This window comes from Erythrolamprus reginae, chromosome 4 (assembly GCF_031021105.1).
Source record: "Erythrolamprus reginae isolate rEryReg1 chromosome 4, rEryReg1.hap1, whole genome shotgun sequence".
Classification (NCBI taxonomy): Eukaryota; Metazoa; Chordata; class Lepidosauria; order Squamata; family Dipsadidae; genus Erythrolamprus; species Erythrolamprus reginae.
This window is the reverse complement of record NC_091953.1, coordinates 103506653-103524827: the sequence shown is the minus strand read 5'-3', so window position 1 is coordinate 103524827 and position 18175 is coordinate 103506653. Positions and strand designations below refer to the sequence as shown.

Here is an 18175-nt window from a genome sequence, read left to right as displayed (position 1 = left end):
AGCTGCCACCGTCAGGGCTCCCGCTTGCAGTCAGCCGCTCTGCCGCCACCCTTGGCTACTGCCTGATGCCGCTGTTGTCGGCGTGGTAGAAAGAGAGAGAGAGACAGAGAGAGAGAGAAAGAAAGAGAGACATAGCAAGAGAGAGAGAGAGAGAGAGAAAGAGAGATAGCAAGAGAGACAGAGAGAGAGAGAGAGAAAGCAAGAGAGACAGAGAAAGACATAGCAAGAGGCAGAGAGAGAAAGAGAGACATAGCAAGAGAGAGAAAGAGAGACATAGCAAGAGAGAGAAAGAGAGACATAGCAAGAGAGATAGAGAAAGAGAGACATAGCAAGAGAGGCAGAGAGAGAGAGAAAGAGAGACATAGCAAGAGAGAGAGAAAGAGAGAGACAGAGAAAGAGACAGAGAAAGAGAGAGAGAGACATAGCAAGAGAGGCAGAGACAGAGAGAGAGAAAGAGAGACATAGCAAGAGAGAGAGAGAGAAAGAGACATAGCAAGAGAGAGAGAGAGACAGAAAGAGAGACAGAGAGAGAGAGAAAGAAAGAGATAGCAAGAGAGAAAGAGAAAGAGAGAGAAAGAAAGAAAGAAAGAGAGAGAATGAAAGAGAGATAGCAAGAGAGGCAGAGAGAGCAAGGGAGAGAGAAAGACATAGAGGGAGGGAAGGAGGGAGAGAGAAAGAGAGCAAAAAAGAGAGGAAGAAAGAAAGAAAGAGGAATGGATAGAGAAAAAGAAGGGAAGGAAGGAAGAGAGAGAAAGAGGGAGGTAGAAATAGAGCGAAATGGAGGAAGAGATATTTTTTTTGTCCAAACTTTTCTTTAGCCGCCCCCCCCCCCCCGTTCAGTGTTCCAAAGGATTTTGAAAATACAGTGAACCCTCGAGTTTCGCGTCCTCAAGTATCGCGAAAGGGCTATTTCGCGAGTTTTCAACCCGGAAGTAAACTCCACCATCTGCGCATGCGTGCCCTTCCACGCATGCGTAGATGGTGGAGTTTCCCCGCCGGGCAGAGGCTTCCCTGGGTCTTCCCCCTTCCCCCAGAGGCTTCCCTGGGACACCCCAGCTCCGCTCCCCAGCTGGGAAGCGGCCCCAGCAACAGCGTGGGCGGGCGGTGCCCGCGCGCTTGGGGACATCCCAGCTCTGCTCCCCAGCTGGGAAGCGGATCTAGGGAGTCCCCACCGCGCGCGCGTTGCTGGGGAAAGCGCGCGCGCTTGGGGACATCCCAGCTCCGCTCCCCAGCTGGGAAGCGGATCTAGGGAGTCCCCACCGCGCGCGCGTTGCTGGGGAAAGCGCGCGCGCTTGGGGACATCCCAGCTCCGCTCCCCAGCTGGGAAGCGGATCTAGGGAGTCCCCACCGCGCGCGCGTTGCTGGGGAAAGCGCGCGCGCTTGGGGACATCCCAGCTCCGCTCCCCAGCTGGGAAGCGGATCTAGGGAGTCCCCACCGCGCGCGCGTTGCTGGGGAAAGCGCGCGCGCTTGGGGACATCCCAGCTCCGCTCCCCAGCTGGGAAGCGGATCTAGGGAGTCCCCACCGCGCGCGCGTTGCTGGGGAAAGCGCGCGCGCTTGGGGACATCCCAGCTCCGCTCCCCAGCTGGGAAGCGGATCTAGGGAGTCCCCACCGCGCGCGCGTTGCTGGAGAAAGCGCGCGCGCTTGGGGACATCCCAGCTCCGCTCCCCAGCTGGGAAGCGGATCTAGGGAGTCCCCACCGCGCGCGCGTTGCTGGGGAAAGCGCGCGCGCTTGGGGACATCCCAGCTCCGCTCCCCAGCTGGGAAGCGGATCTAGGGAGTCCCCACCGCGCGCGCGTTGCTGGGGAAAGCGCGCGCGCTTGGGGACATCCCAGCTCCGCTCCCCAGCTGGGAAGCGGATCTAGGGAGTCCCCACCGCGCGCGCGCGTTGCTGGGGAAAGCGCGCGCGCTTGGGGACATCCCAGCTCCGCTCCCCAGCTGGGAAGCAGAGCTAGGGAGTCCCCAAGCGCGCGCGCACCCCAGGCGCGAGCAACGGGGTGGGCGGGCGAAGGGCGGGCGGCAGTGGAAGCAAAAACACCATCTGCGCACGCGCAGATGGTGTTTTTACTTCCGCACCGCTACTTCGCTAAAAATCGATCATCGCGTGGGGTCCTGGAACGGAACCCTCGCGATGATCGAGGGTTCACTGTATGAATAATGTGCCGCGGCTCAAAAAAGGTTGGGAAACACTGATCTAGTCTGCCCTTATACTATTTCCTGGATATATGTTTATCCCAGGCATGTTTAAATTCAGTTACTGTGGATTTACCAACCACGTCTGCTGGAAGTTTGTTTCAAGGATCTACTACTCTTTCAGTAAAATAATATTTTCTCACGTTGCTTTTGATCTTTCCCCCAACTAACTTCAGATTGTGTCCCCTTGTTCTTGTGTTCACTTTCCTATTAAAAACACTTCCCTCCTGAACCTTTAACATATTTAAATGTTTCGATCATGTCCCCCCTTTTCCTTCTGTCCTCCAGACTATACAGATTGAGTTCACTAAGTCTTTCCTGATACGTTTTATGCTTAAGACCTTCCACCATTCTTGTAGCCCGTCTTTGGACCCGTTCAATTTTGTCAATATCTTTTTGTAGGTGAGGTCTCCAGAACTGAACACAGTATTCCAAATGTGGTCTCACCAGTGCTCTATATAAGGGGATCACAATCTTCCTCTTCCTACTTGTTATACCTCTAGCTATGCAGCAAAGTATCCTTCTTGCTTTTCCTACTGCCCGACCACACTGCTCACCCATTTTGAGACTGTCAGAAATCACTACCCCTAAATCCTTCTCTTCTGAAGTTTTTGCTAACACAGAACTGCCAATGCAATACTCAGATTGAGGATTCCTTTTCCCCAAGTGCATTATTTTACATTTGGAAACATTAAACTGCAGTTTCCATTGCTTTGACCATTTATCTAGTAAAGCTAAATCATTTACCATATTACAGACCCCTCCATATTACAGGCCTATGTCATGATGTATTTATTTCTTATCTGTGTGTATATCTATCATATTTCATTAAATGTCAGCTTTTAGCTAAGTGGAATTACAGAAGAAAACTTGTATTTTGGGCACTTATCAATTTAAGATATGCTATATATAACTACATTTTCTCCTTATTTTATCCCAGTTTGGGTTTGTGAGATGAAGACTTTGGCTTGGTCGACATGCTGTATTAAGCCATAATGCACAAATTATTAACATTATGGATAAATGAAATAATTACTGCTTTTCAATAAACTGTTAAAAATAAATGTTTAGTGGAATAAGTTATCAAATCTCTTGATATTAAGTTGCTGCAATATGTCAATATCAGATTTACACTGCATTATTCCATGAGGAAAGAAAATTAATATTTCATGAAAGAAAGCTGAGAGCTAAAAGAGAATTTACAGAGGTTTGGAGATCATGAGGACAGGTCACTCAAAAGATTGCACTCAAAAGATAACTCCACCTAAAAGGCCACATGTAGCCACATGTAGCTTGTATGTTATGTAAGGCTGCACTAAGTCAATTTTTCTGCAACTGTCAGTCACTATTTTAATGTTCATAAAAATGTGGAGACTGCCCATTGAAAATACCTTTTCCTAATGCTTTTTCTCCAATTGGAATTATGTTTTTTTGATAAATAAATTAATGACAATAGTTGTGTTTAGGTATGCTTTTCTATTTCCTCTTAATTTTTCTAAAGATATTTCAGCTTATCTTTTTTTAACGAAAAGTTCAATCCACAATTCAGTATTTATTTACCCCTTGAATTATTTTTGTACCCCATGCAATAATAACAAATCTTAACATGAATTTGAACAAGAACGTTCTTGGGTAAAGTCTCTTAGTCCTAAGGATTTGCTTGAAAATAAATGAAATCCCAGTTTTAGATACCGATTAGCATTTTTCTTTTTGAGTTGTTTGTGTGAGATAACAGATTTATGTAGCAAAGAAAAGGAGGAGGAGCAATCTACCCCGAAGACCTGTTCATTCTGCCACTGATGCATTTTGTAATACCAGTTGACTTACAATACATGTGGGTAGGTTTTAGCTCACCACCTGAGAGATCTCTGCAAACAGCCAGTATTCTATAACCAGTATTCTTCGCAAATTGCTGCATTAAGTCAAAGGTTACCAATCTATCAAGACAGTAGCTCAAGGGTGTCAAATTCATAGCATCATGTTGTTGTCACATGACATATCGTGACTTTTCCCTCTTCGCTAAACTGGGGGTGGGGGTGGCCAGCACATGACACATCTGGCCCCCAGGCCACAAGTTTGACACCCCTGCAGTAGCAGATTCTTTTTTTAAAAAAAAATAATTTTTATTTACATATATATAATAAGACAATAACAACAAACAGTACATTTACATAAAATACAAAAAACAGAAAAAGCAAGCAAGAGATATATTTCTTCTCTTCTCCTGTAGTAGAGACTGTTGACAGCGTCCTCTCTCCTTTTTTTAAAATTCTTGGCGGTGTTAAGACCAGTGGTTTGAGTTGTATATTGTTATAGTTGAATTTTTATGTCGTAAGTTCTTATCAAATAAACAAAGCAATAACTATACTGACTTTTTCTTCTTCTTCTTCTTTTTTTTAAAAGATTGTTCTTTAAATTGTTTCTTTATCTCGCAGCACTATAAAGGGGTGTTCTTTTATTTAACCAAATGTAAAATTCTTCCCATATTTGGTAGTATTTTGTTTTTCCTTTTTCTTTTAGTTCCATTGTTAGTTTATCTGCTTCAGCACAATCTAACATTTTTTTTAATTAAATTCCGTTCATTTGGCATGTTTTCATTCTTCCAAAATTGTGCGATAGCTATTCTCGTTGATGTTATTAGATGTTGTATTAGGTAATAATGTTCCTTATTCATCTGATTTTCAATAATGCCAAGCAAAAATATTTCAGGTTTCATTTCTAGTTCAATCTTAGTTATTTCCTTTATCCATTTCTGAAGTTTGTGCCAGATTCCTTTAACTTGTCTGCAGGTCCACCACATATGAAAATATGCAGTAGCAGATTCTAATCCAGTATTAACCAACCAGCTATCTTCAGAAGCTATCTGTATGATGTGCTTCCTCCCTACCATAGTTTATTAATTGGATTATTAATTTGATGATTAATAGACTATCAATTTTTTTTCCTGCAGTGAAGTTCATGCAGCATATCAGCAGTCTACTAATGAACCAATGGATAGGCTAATGGAGAAAGTTGGAGGGGTAATTGTTTTCCCACAGTTTATAGATGAAATTCAGAAGCAGATGGAATTCAAAAGGTGAGATACTAACAGGAAAGGAAAAATAGGAAATTATCGGATGTTCCCTTCTAGGCTCTATTCAAGGAACAACTGCAATGCAGAAATAAAATCCTGTTTCTCACTGTTAGTAAGTAGAGGAGTCCAGAGATTAAAGTGGGTCCCCACTTTTCTCTTATGCCAATGATCCTGGTCAAGATTGTTGGCTTCCCATAGTCAAATTATTTTGGGGACACAGTCATCATAAACAAGATTATTTCCTGGACATTTGCTCTAGGGGAGGCAGAAAATGCATAAAACTTCTTAAAACCCACTTCTGCCATCAGGCATGGAGGACTGAGACATCTTCCCCTTGCCTATGTAGTTTTATGTATGATATGTTTGTGTGTATGTTTTTATATACAGTGTTCCCTCGATTTTCGCAGGTTCGAACTTCGCGAAAAGTTTACACCACGGTTTTTCAAAAATATTAATTAAAAAATACTTCACGGGTTTTTTCCCTATACCACGGTTTTTCCCGCCTGATGACATCATATGTCATCGCCAAACTTTCATCTGCCTTTAATAAATATTTTTTAAAATAAACTTTAATAAATAAACATGGTGAGTAATAATCTAAATGGTTGCTAAGGGAATGGGAATTTAGGGTTTTAAAGTGTTAAGGGAAGGTTGCTGTTCATAGCCAAAAATAGTGTATTTACTTCCGCATCTCTACTTCACGGAAATTCGACTTTCGCGGGTGGTCTTGGAACGCATCCCCCACGAAAATCGAGGGAACACTGTACTGGGGTTTTTAGGCTTTTTAATGTAAAATTGTTATTTTAGATTTTAATATTAGATTTGTTACTATATATTGTTCTTATGATTGCTCTGAGCCGCCCCGAGTCTGCAGAGAGGGGTGGCATACAAATCTAATTAATAATAATAATAATAATAATAATAATAATAATAATAATAATAATAATAATATTTCAGTATCTGTCTTCAAATTTGTTGATGAGCAAGGAGCCCATGTTTTCAGAGAGTTTGAGGACATCAGACCATTTATTGTAAAATGATAAATATGAAAAGAATGGAAAAATTACCTCAACATCTGCAGATTTTAATAAGAGGTCTCTAAGGGGGTTGTAATGCTCTGGAAGAAAGACGTGGTCTTCTGTGTAAACCACATTTAACCGCAAAGAACCTAGGTCATCAGGTTTCAGTGTTTTGTTGCCATTAACTCTGGGCTGCAGGAAATACCTAACAAAGGAGAGAAACATAAAACAGCTTCTAAAGCTATATATAGATTGTATTGCATATAGAAGGCCTTTCTATAGAGTCTATAAATCTTTCTTCATGTCTTTTAGTTTTTATATGGCTAAACACATTATGTTGGGATGACATGTACTTCTACCTAAAACTGGATTGGGCAGGTAGGAGAAGGATTTTATTAAAAAACAAACAAACACCAGATAAGAAATCAATTATGACAGGCAGAAAAATTGTTCTGAAATAACTTATTAAAAATACAAACACAGTGGTACCTCTACTTAAGAACTTATTCGTTCCGTGACCAGGTTCTTAAGTAGAAAAGTTTGTAAGTAGAAGCAACTTTTCCCATAGGAGTCAGCGTAAAAGCAAATAATGCGTGCAAACCCATTAGGAAAGAAATAAAAGCTCGGAATCTGGACGGGAGAAGGAGGAAGAAGAGGAGGAGGACAGTCGCTGCCGAAGGGAGAAGGTGAGGTGAGGGGAATCAAAAAATTCCAAAACTTTAAGGCTTAAAAAAAAGAGGGACTATGAGGCGGTGAGGAGGAGCACGCACCTCCCATACACCTGGCATGAGGCTGCCTCCCATACACTGTGCCAGAGGCGGGTGAGAGAGGGGAACATCCCGTTCCTTTAACGGAAAGGCAGCTGCTGCTACTACCTGCTGCCTCTTCTTTCCCACGTTGAAGGGCTCCCCTCTCCTCTTGCTCATTTGCTTTGTAGCCGGTGCCTTTCCTTCACTCTGGTGACTCCTTGGTTTGGCTGCAGCCGAGTTCATCCATCCGGGGTGAAGCGCTCTCTTTTGACTTTCCGTGCCCAGATGCTCTGGGAGGCAACCTCAGCCAAGTGGTTTATTCCCTTTCCAAGCGCCCAGAGAAAGGAAAACGCTCTCTTCACTCTGGGCTGCCCAGAGCAAAGGGAGTGTTTCTTTTCTCTGGGTGCTCGCAGAGGTTTATTCCCTCTCCAAGCATCCAGAGAAAGGAAAATGCTTCATTCGCTCTGGACTGCCAAAGCCTCCTTAAGCGCCACCGAAAGGCTCATCTGGCAGCCCAGAAAAGCCTGAGATGGCCGGGATTAAAGGGGGAATGGCAGGAAACTGGCCGGGCCTTTGTGCCACTCTCAAATTTCCTGGGAACTTTTTCTAGGCTTGGGTTCTTAAGTAGAAAATGGTTCTTAAGAAGAGGCAAAAAAAATTTGAACACCCGGTTCTTATCTAGAAAAGTTCTTAAGTAGAGACGTTCTTAGGTAGAGGTACCACTGTAAAGGGAAAAATAGTTTAATAAATATAGTACCATGCTTCATAACAGCTGGACTGTCGAAGACATTTGAGTGGCAGCCTCAACTCTCCCAGAAATTCATCTCCAAACTTCAAGTTGCTTGCATTCCAAAGATCAACTCTGTAACAAAGTAAAAGACAGAATGAGAGACAGAAGAATAAACCCTTTCTCCTCCTCTTTAACACTTTAATTTCTATCCTCTCCAAAAAATATAACTCAAAATTCAACTAATTAGCTAACCAAGTCCAAGACAAAAGAGGATGTTTTTTAAAGCCCAAGGTGAAGGAAATATAAAAGTTAACTGTATGTTAAATGTTAACTTGTAACTCTCTTTAACTCATTTTAGGTTGACACAATAAAAAGACTTGAAGCTGGTTTCTATCAGCTGAGAAGATCGTTAAAGAAAAAAAATCTGATTTCAGCATGTGATGTACACGTAAAAATGGATTCAGGTATTCCATGTTCACAACACAAAGTTTTCGCTGTGTGTATTTGTTCCCATTTCTTCCTGTTGTTTAAATCTAGAAGTACAGGTTATGAGATCATAATTCTTGTGGCAATGAGTTCATAGCAAATTGATGTGGCACGCTAGTAAGTTTTGAAAGGAGGGTCATCCTGGTTTTCAAATTATCCAAAGTTAGCATTGCTCAACTTATAATCTTGACGCTGGTCTAAATGTTAGTTGCCTATAGCAAGCTTAGAGTGTGACAAACCTTTTGAGCTACCACCATCATTGCAGTAACAAAAATCTCACCAGTCCTATTCCTATGCAAAAAGAAAATAAAATGCTAGTGCTCTCTACCCATATTTTTCTGTACATGGTGTTTGCTTGAATTTGTTTAGTTGTTTGAAAATAAAAACACACAGAGAGATTGCTCTGATTCAAAGTAACTTTGATTTTTTTAAAAATCTTTTCAAAAGACACTGAAATACTTCGGAAATTTCTTCTCAGCCTCTTTGTCATCACTTTTCTGTTGTATTTAAAAGTTTCTGTAAATTGCTAAGGTGAAATTATACTGGCGGTAATTAAGCAACATCCCCAATAGCTCTGATTGAGGTTAAATATTACAACAGGGAATGGATTAGATGTGGTAAGTTCTAAAGGCGTGCAGGAAAAGAGAATAATTACTGGCATCAGGAGATGGAAGGTGGAACACAAGAAGCAATCTTCAGAATTGCATGACTTGAAGAAAAATACCAATACTGAATTATTTCAAATAAACTGGAACACAGCCAGAAAAAAACTCAACTTCTCCAACAGATGGTACTGTAAAAGAACCAGTTTCAAAGTGCAACAAACCACTGGTACAGAAAAGCCCAACTATCCAAGGAGTGAAAGCAGAGGTAACAAAAAGAAAGGCACTGCTACTTCCATTCATGGATGCCAAGTGTATCCGTGGTTATTGAAACGGATGTCCATGTGCCACCTCTATGTTGGTTGAGGCAGGCAGGATTCCCTTGAGTACCATTTGTTGAGTGTCAAGGGAAAGGGAGGGTCTTGCCTTCTCTTTCTGCTCAAGATCCCCATGGACAATTGGTGGGCCACTGTGTGACACAGAATGCTGGACTCGATGGTCTTTGGCCCGATTCATCATGGCTCTTCTTATGTTCTTTTGTTCATTCACTGTTGTGTTTACCAATAATGCAGAAGGTCCCCAACCTTTGCGGCTTGGTGGACCTGCTGCGAAAGGAGAGAGGGGAAATGGGCCATGTGAGTAGCAGGCTGGTTCGTGCATACATCCCTTGCATGAGTGGTGGACCACTGTGCATAAATGCAGCTCAGCTTGTGCAAGGGGTAGGGCCGATGTGCATATGTGCAAGTGTTTGCCACCCTGCTGCTTGTGCAAGTTGAGCTGTACATTCCAGCGACCAGTTAGGTCCCACAGAGTTGGCCTTCTCCGGGTCCCGTCAACTAAACAATGTCGTCTGGCGGGACCCAGGGGAAAAGCCTTCTCTGTGGTGGCCCCGACCCTCTGGAACCAGCTCCCCCCAGAGATTAGGATTGCTCTCACCCTCCTTGCCTTTCGTAAACTCCTTAAAACCCACCTCTGCCGTCAGGCATGGGGGAATTGAGTCACCTCCCCCAGGCCTATATAATTTATGTATGGTATGTTTGTGTATATGTATTGTTTTTAAATAAGGGGTCTTTAGATATTTTTAAATATTAGATTTGTTACTGTATATTGTTCTTTGTTATTGCTGTGAGCCACTCCGAATCTACAGAGAGGGGTGGCATACAAATCTAATAAATTGAATTGAATTGAATTGAATTTTGGCCAGCCACGAATACAACCCAATTCTGAATAGGCCACAGCTCACGGATTGGGGACTCCTGGTATAAAGGATTTTACCTGATTTCCATCTTGTCAACTTCATCAGCATCTTCAATTTCAAAGTGAGATTTCTTGCTATAGCTGCTTGGCCTAGTAATCTAGTGCAGATAATTTTTTTTTTAAAAAAGGATCTTATTATTAAGAAAAACACTTTGAACACTTTATATAAGGAACATCAATGCAATTGCACATTACATAAGCGTACATAAGAGGCTGCATCACATATTGTAAGTTATCTATAACTGTTTTAATAAACATATGCAAGCCATTGAAACAGTCTGTATTTGTATACCACTGACTCATTTAAAATACTAAAAGGATCATTCCTATACGCTGATTTGGCAAGTGAGTTTATTTTACTGTACTTATGTTTACCATTATTCACTTTTTAAAAAGTACACTATTTTTCAGATGTTTAAAATATTGCAGAAAAAAATCAATTTCATTTAATGAAGAAAAGCAAAGAGCATGTTTAGAAAACAAAACAAAAACAAATGTTAGTTATTGCAGAGTATTATGCAACATCCAGCAGATTAATTGCAATTTTCTCAGGTTTTTATATAACCATAATTCTAACATTATATGCTACTCAATTTGTGTGCAAGGCATATTGATCACTCACACAATCATTCTGAGGCAAGAATGACCAGAATTTACTTCTGATAAAGTAAACCAGAACATGACAGTGTAAGATTTCTGTTCCTGCCTGGTCGATCCATCCCATTTCTCTCTTGTTTCTAATAGGTAGTAAACACTGCAGGCAGGTCTCATCAGGATGATTTACAGAGGCTATCTTAACTGGAATATTCCTTCCCCCTCCAACCAATGACTTGTTCAAAACTTTCTGTATATTTATGGCTATTATTTGAAGACAGAAATTGGTATGCTAAGAGTATAGATGCCACCCCTCAACACATGTATCTATTTTGCAGAATTCATTCATTCACCTTGACAATCCCCAAGGCATGACGGGTATAGCTCCATGCACATCTACTTGTATTACAAATCCTGCTCTTGTACGTTCAATCCTATATTCCAAATCCATTTTTTTTGTTAAATCAAGAATGACATAATTGCAAGTGGCCTGAGGTCAGAATTCTAAAGAACAATGGCAAGAGACATGAGCAAGAATCAAGGAAGCGTGCAAACAAAACACCTAAGACATTTGAATGTAAAACAATTATTTCTCTTACATCCTGAATAACATAATGACTGAGAATTCATTATAAGCAATTTCTCGTGCCTTTCCTCCCGAAAGATTTATGATTCATAGCTACACAAAATCTGGACCTATGGGAGTATGATTCAGATAGCCTAGGGAACATAAATCAAATCAATTGATATTTTTTGCTAAAACAATGTGGTCCTTTCATCTGATGTGACAAACAATTCCTGGACTGATCAATTACTAATACAGTGATGCCTCGTCTTACAAACGCCTCGTCAAAGAAACTTTTCGAGATACAAACCCGGGGTTTAAGATTTTTTTGCCTCTTCTTAAAAACTATTTTCACCTTACAAACCCACCGCCGCTGCTGGGATGCCCCGCCTCCGGACTTCCGTTGACAGCGAACCACCTGTTTTTGCGCTGCTGGGAATCCCCTGAGGCTCCCCTCCATGGGAAACCCCACCTCTGGACTTCCATGTTTTTGTAATGATGCAGGGAATCCCAGCAGCGCAAAAATGGACACTTTGCTGGCAACGGAAGTCCAGAGGTGGGGGTTTCCCAGCGAGGGGAGCCTCAGTGTAATTGCAGCATCGCAAAAACACAGAGGTCCGGAGGTGGGGTTTCAAGGACTTCAGTGTTTTTGCGATGCTGCGATTTCACTGATGCTCACTTCGCTGGGAAACCCCACCTCCGGACTTCCGTTGCCAGCGAAGCTCTGCTGGGATTCCCCTGTAGCATTGCAAAAACACAGAAGTCTGGAGGTGGGGTTTCCCATGGAGGGGAGCCTCAGGGTAATCCCAGCAGTGCAAAAACGGGCGCTTTGGCTGGCAAAAGGGGTGAATTTTGGGCTTGCACGCATTAATTGCTTTTCCATTGATTCCTATGGGAAACATTGTTTCGTCTTACAAACTGTTCACCTTAAGAACCTCGTCCCATAACCAATTAAGTTTTTAAGACAAGGTATCACTGTACTGTGCTTAAAGATTTTTCTTGGTTAGAAAAAACAACAGGTAATCAATACCCAAATTAGAAGAAGAGGAAATCAACCAAAATTAGTGATTAGAAAGAAATTCAGAAACAAAGTCTTCTAGTGAAGTCATTCCTCCAAATTTTAGTTTAATTTTTAAGGATAAACCAAGCTTTCTTGATTTCTCCCTCTTTCTCTCATCTAGTTCTCTACAATTTTATAAGTTACAAAGGGAAGGAAGGAAAACAGTGTAAATATAGAACATTGTTTTCTACAGTTAAGACTAAATTTTATTCTCCTTGACCTAGTGGCTAGGAGCTTTATAATAAATAAATATACCCAGGATTCATACTGGCAATGCAAACTTCAAACACATTTTTGTGCAGAAAGCAAAAAGAACTATATATAAACAGGTATTGTGGGAGCAGGGGTCTTCAACCATAGCAGCTTTAACACAGGTGGACTTCAACTCACAGAATTTCTCAGCCAGCGAAGTTGAAGTCCACACATCTTAAAGATGCCAAGGGTGGAGACCTCTGTTGTAGAGGACTGCTGCTTCACCTGCAAACATCTTCTATTATTTCTAACATGATATGGGAACGTGGAACTTGCAAGAAATAGTATAGGAATGTTCTGGGATTGGATATTTGTCAATTTCCTAGTAAAAACTTCTCTCTTTTTTTTACACTTTCTAGAAAGGTTTGAAAAAATCCAGATCCTTTGGAATCAAAATAACTGGCTTCATCTACTACTAATTTATTATTATACTCACTATTTATTTTATTCATTTATTATTTAGATTTGTATGCCGCCCCTCTCCGCAGACTCGGGGCGGCTCACAACAGAATAAAGACAATTTATAACAAATCCAAATATAATTTAAGATATTTAAAAAACCCGATTTGATTTAAAAAAAACCATTTACTAAACAAACAGACATACAAACATACCATGCATAAATTGTATAAGCCCGGGGGAGATGTCTCAGTTCCCCCATGCCTGATGACAAAAGTGGGTTTTAAGGAGCTTACGAAAGGTAAGGAGAGTAGGGGCAGTTCTAATCTCTGGGGGGAGTTGGTTCCAGAGAGTCGGGGCCGCCACAGAGAAGGCTCTTCCCCTGGGGCCCGCCAACCGACATTGTTTAGTTGACGGGACCCGGAGAAGGCCCACTCTGTGGGACCTAATCGGTGGCTGGGATTCGTGCGGCAGAAGGCGGTCTCGGAGATATTCTGGTCCAGTGCCATGAAGGGCTTTAAAGGTCATAACCAACACTTTGAATTGTGACCGGAAACTGATCGGCAACCAATGCAGGCTGCGGAGTGTTGGTGAAACATGGGCATACCTAGGGAAGCCCATGTCTGCTCTCGCAGCTGCATTCTGCACGATCTGAAGTTTCTGAACACATTTCAAAGGTAGCCCCATGTAGAGAGCATTACAGTAGTCGAACCTCGAGGTGATGAGGGCATGAGTGACTGTGAGCAGTGAGTCCCGGTCCAAATAGGGCCGCAACTGGTGCACCAGGCGAACCTGGACAAACGCCCCCCTCGCCACAGCTGAAAGATGGTTTTGTAATGTGAACTGTGGATCGAGGAGGACGCCCAAGTTGCGAACTAGTCACTTAATAGGGTAATATCTTATATTTCTATGTCCAAGGGGAAACCACTATCGGTCTGCCAATGCCTCAGACAAATTGTAGAGTTGAAGGCAGGAAAAATCAACTGCCCTAAGCAACAACTGAAAGGCTTAGATAGAAGATGAAAGGAAGGGAAGAATTTAGTCTGGCATCCTTCACAGCAAAATAGCCCGAAGGCTCAATTTCACAGGCTGTCTTTAAAAGGCCTGGCTTTATTGTTTTGGAAAAATGAGGACAGGACTGAAGTCAGATGATGGGGCTTATGCTGATGCTTAATTAGCCCCCTGAGAAATCTGGCTCAGTCTTGCAGGAAGTCAAGGGCCAAAGGAGCTCCAGTTTGAGACTCATCCCTCCCTCTGCAATTCATCTCCTGCATGGCAGATGGCAGTTTAAGAAGAAGGAGGGGGGGGGGAAGAACTCGCATTATAATGACCATAGCTTAGGTTAATCTGTAATTATGAGTCAGTTTGAACTCATCTTTTTGTGGGCATTGTAATAACCTTTGGAAATGACTGCAGGAAGGCTAGAAACACTTTATTTATTCAGTACAGTTACTGGCTGGCTAGTATAATACATAAATATAATAATATCCTGCAAGAGAACATATGGAAAGCATATAGTTTGTGAAACAAAATGGAGTAAACATATCCCCAAGACACCTTGTCTCACAGCCTTAAAATCTCAGGAAGGAGAAGCAAGTCCACCTCTGTACAGATTATATAAATAGTAATTTCCCCCTGAAAACTGGTGTTGAATAAATTTTGCCAGACATATCTGACCTTTCCCATCTGAGTCCAGATATTTTTTTCTTATTTATCCTTGCTGTAAGTGCAGAGAGTCTTTGACTTAAAACATTCTTTCGGCAACGGTTCAAAGTTATCTCAGTGATAAATGGTCTTGCCATCCATGCCCAAAATTACAACTGTTGCAATGCCCTCATGGTCATGTGATCAAATTTGGGAGCTAGGCAGCCCACACATACAGTACTCATAACTACAGGGATGTTGCAACTACCATCACCCACCTATCTCTCTCCCCCCCCAATGTCATTTTGACCCTGAATTCCATGCCCCAGTTCGCCTTCATTGCCTTCAAATTTCTAGGTTCAAATTTCTAGGTTCTCACCTACAAAAAGATATTGACAAAATTGAACAGGTCCAAAGACGGGCCACAAGAATGGTGGAAGGTCTTAAGCATAAAACGTATCAGGAAAGACTTAATGAACTCAATCTGTATAGTCTGGAGGACAGAAGGAAAAGGGGGGACATGATCGAAACATTTAAATATGTTAAAGGGTTAAATAACGTCCAGGAGGGAAGTGCTTTTAATAGGAAAGTGAACACAAGAACAAGGGGACACAATCTGAAGTTAGTTGGGGGAAAGATCAAAAGCAACGTGAGAAAATATTATTTTACTGAAAGAGTAGCAGATCCTTGGAACAAACTTCCAGCAGATGTGGTTGCTAAATCCACAGTAACTGAATTTAAACATGCCTGGGATAAACATATATCCATTGTAAGATAAAATACAGGAAATAGTATAAGGGCAGACTAGATGGACCATGAGGTCTTTTTCTGCCGTCAGTCTTCTATGTTTCTAGGTTTCCAGGTTCCATCATATCTCAAAACCTAAACTGGTCACCCAACATCAAAAACATCATCAAAAAAGCACAACAAAGAATGTTCTTTCTGTGCCAACTCAGGAAGCTCAAACTGCCCAAGGAGTAGCTTATACAGTTCTAAAGAAGAATCATTGAGTCTGTCATCTGCACCTCTATAACTCTCTGGTTTGGTTCTACAACCCAACAAGACCGACATAGACTTCAGAGGATAATCAAAACTACAGAAAAAAACAATTGCTGTCAACCTGCCTTCCATTGAGGACATAAACTGTTTCAACTCTTACCAGCAAAACGTTGCTATAAAGCACTGTACACCAAGACAACTAGGCACAAAAACAGTTTTTTCCCAAACACCATCACTCCGCTAAACAAATAATTCCCTCAACACTGTCAAACTATTTACTAAGTATGCACTAATATTACTACTAGTTTTTTTTTCTCATCATTCCTATTCAACCATCTCCTCCCACTTATGACTGTAACTTGTTGCTTGTATCCTTAACATTTTTATTAATATTGATTCTTTATTGCTTATTTGACCCCTATTGACAATCATTAAGTGTTGTACCTCATGATTCTTGACAAATCTTTTCTTTTATGTACACTGAGAGCATATGCACCAAGGACAAATTCCTTGTGTGAGCAATCACACTTGGCCAATAAATTATTCTATTCCATTCTATTCTATTCCATTCCATTCCACTCTTGTGCTAATGTGTCTGTCCTGACTGCTACCTAGGGCTGGTTTTGTGCTGTGAAAAACAGGGGGGAAAGGCTGCTTTCAGCTTGTGTCCCCTCCCCACTTTTGCAACACAAAGCCAGCCAAATAAAATTCCAGAGTGTGGTGAAAGAAAGGGAGTTTTAGCACACACAGTCCTCAAGGTTATCTTATGGTTTGTTTCTTTTCTTTTTGCCACTGCATGGCGAACCTTTTTTGCCTCAGGTGCCAAAATAATGCATGTGAGCGCTAACGCACACATGACTGTGCCCATACCCATATTCAATGCTCCCTATGTTTCCCCCACTCCCCAATTTCCTGACTTCCGGTTGGCCTGGGAGGCTCATTTTTCGCCCTTCAGAGGCTTTATTGGAGCCTGGGGAGGGCAAAAACGCTGTTGGGCTCTCACATGCACGCTGGAGCTGAGCTAGGGCAACGGCTCATGTGCCAGAAGATATCGCTCCCTGTGCCACCTGTGGCCTGCGTGCCATAGGTTCACCATCACTGAGCTAGCCTCATATGGCCCAGGAGCCAGACCTGGCATGTCGTAGCAGCAGCAGGAGCAAGAAGAAGAAATATGAACTGCGATGGCAGCGCACAGGGCAGCAGGGTAGTGAAGGCAGCTGGGCCCGGGGAAGTTGGGGCCTGACAAGCAGCTCCAGAGCCACACACTGTTTACTGTCCTGCAAGGCAAGGTGCAAGGTGATCAGAAGGGCAAAGATGGGGGTGGGATAGCGGACAGGATCCCTCTTCACCCCTTATCTTGTTGAGGCTCAGGGTCAGGAAGAACCAGGAAGAACCAAGTGTGGAATGGTTTTGGATTTGGATGGGTCCTTGGTTAATCAACTCCCCCCAGAGATTCGCACTGCCCCCTCCCTTCTTGCCTTCCGAAAGAGCTTAAAAACTCATCTTTATATATTTATATATTTATATATTTATATATTTATATATTTATATATTTATATATTTATATATTTATATATTTATATATTTATATATTTATATATTTATATATTTATATATTTATATATTTATATATTTATATATTTATATATTTATATATTTATATACTGTATTTATTTATTTATATATTTATATATTTATACATTTATATATTTATTTATTCAATTTTTATGCCGCCCTTCTCCTTAGACTCAGGGTGGCTTACAACATGTTAGCAATAGCACTTTTTTAACAGAGCCAGCCTATTGCCCCCACAATCTGGGTCCTCATTTTACCCACCTCGCAAGGATGGAAGGCTGAGTCAACCTTGAGCTGGTGATGAGATTTGAACCGCTGACCTGCAGATCTACAGTCAGCTTCAGTGGCCTGCAGTACAGCACTCTACCTGCTGCGCCACCCTGGCTCATTTTGCTGCAGGGCTTGGAACTTTTAGATCTTCCCCTAACCGCTGAATTCCTTAAGTATGACTGCTGAATGTTTGGTTGATAAGTTAATTGTTTGGTTAATTTTTTCTTTTAATTGTTTTTAAATTGTAGTATTAATTGGATTACATTATTGTTCTGTTTTTATATATGATGTGAGCCGCCCCGAGTCCTCGGAGAGGGGCGGCATACAAATCCAATTAAATAAATAAATAAATAAATAAATAAAAATGGGCATGTCCTTGGTTAATCCCAGTGAACAGTCAGGTCCTACAGAGTTGGCCTTCTTCAGGTCCCGTCAACTAGACCATGTCATTTGATGGGGCCAAGGAGAAGAGCCTTATATGTGGGGGCTCCGGCCCTCTGGAATCAGCTCCCCCCCGGAGATTTGTACTGCCCCCACCCTCCTTGCCTTCCGCAAGACTCATTTATGCCGCCAGATTCTTGCCCCCTGGCCAATGAATGTGTTGAGAGAAAGTTGATCGAATGGGAATGACTGTTTTTTATGGTTTTGGGATTTTTTAGATTTTATATTTAATTAATTGGATTTTAAATGTTATATATTATTTTATTA

At 41.8% G+C, this 18175-nt stretch overlaps 2 protein-coding genes across 2 annotated transcripts in view; both read right to left on the bottom strand.

Moving 5' to 3' along the window:
- The window catches only part of LOC139166905 (uncharacterized), a 984072-nt gene that overhangs the window by 413406 nt on the left and 552491 nt on the right, over nt 1-18175 (bottom strand). The gene's annotated exons all lie outside the window — the stretch shown is intronic.
- Nucleotides 1-18175, bottom strand: part of RASA3 (RAS p21 protein activator 3) — a 188510-nt gene that overhangs the window by 29753 nt on the left and 140582 nt on the right. Inside the window, exons 8-10 of the mRNA XM_070751116.1 lie at nt 10128-10207; nt 7792-7896; nt 6334-6490 (exon numbers count right to left, since the gene is read on the bottom strand). Of these exons, the coding sequence (XP_070607217.1) occupies nt 6334-6490; nt 7792-7896; nt 10128-10207 (342 nt within the window). The remainder of the gene's footprint in view (nt 1-6333; nt 6491-7791; nt 7897-10127; nt 10208-18175) is intronic.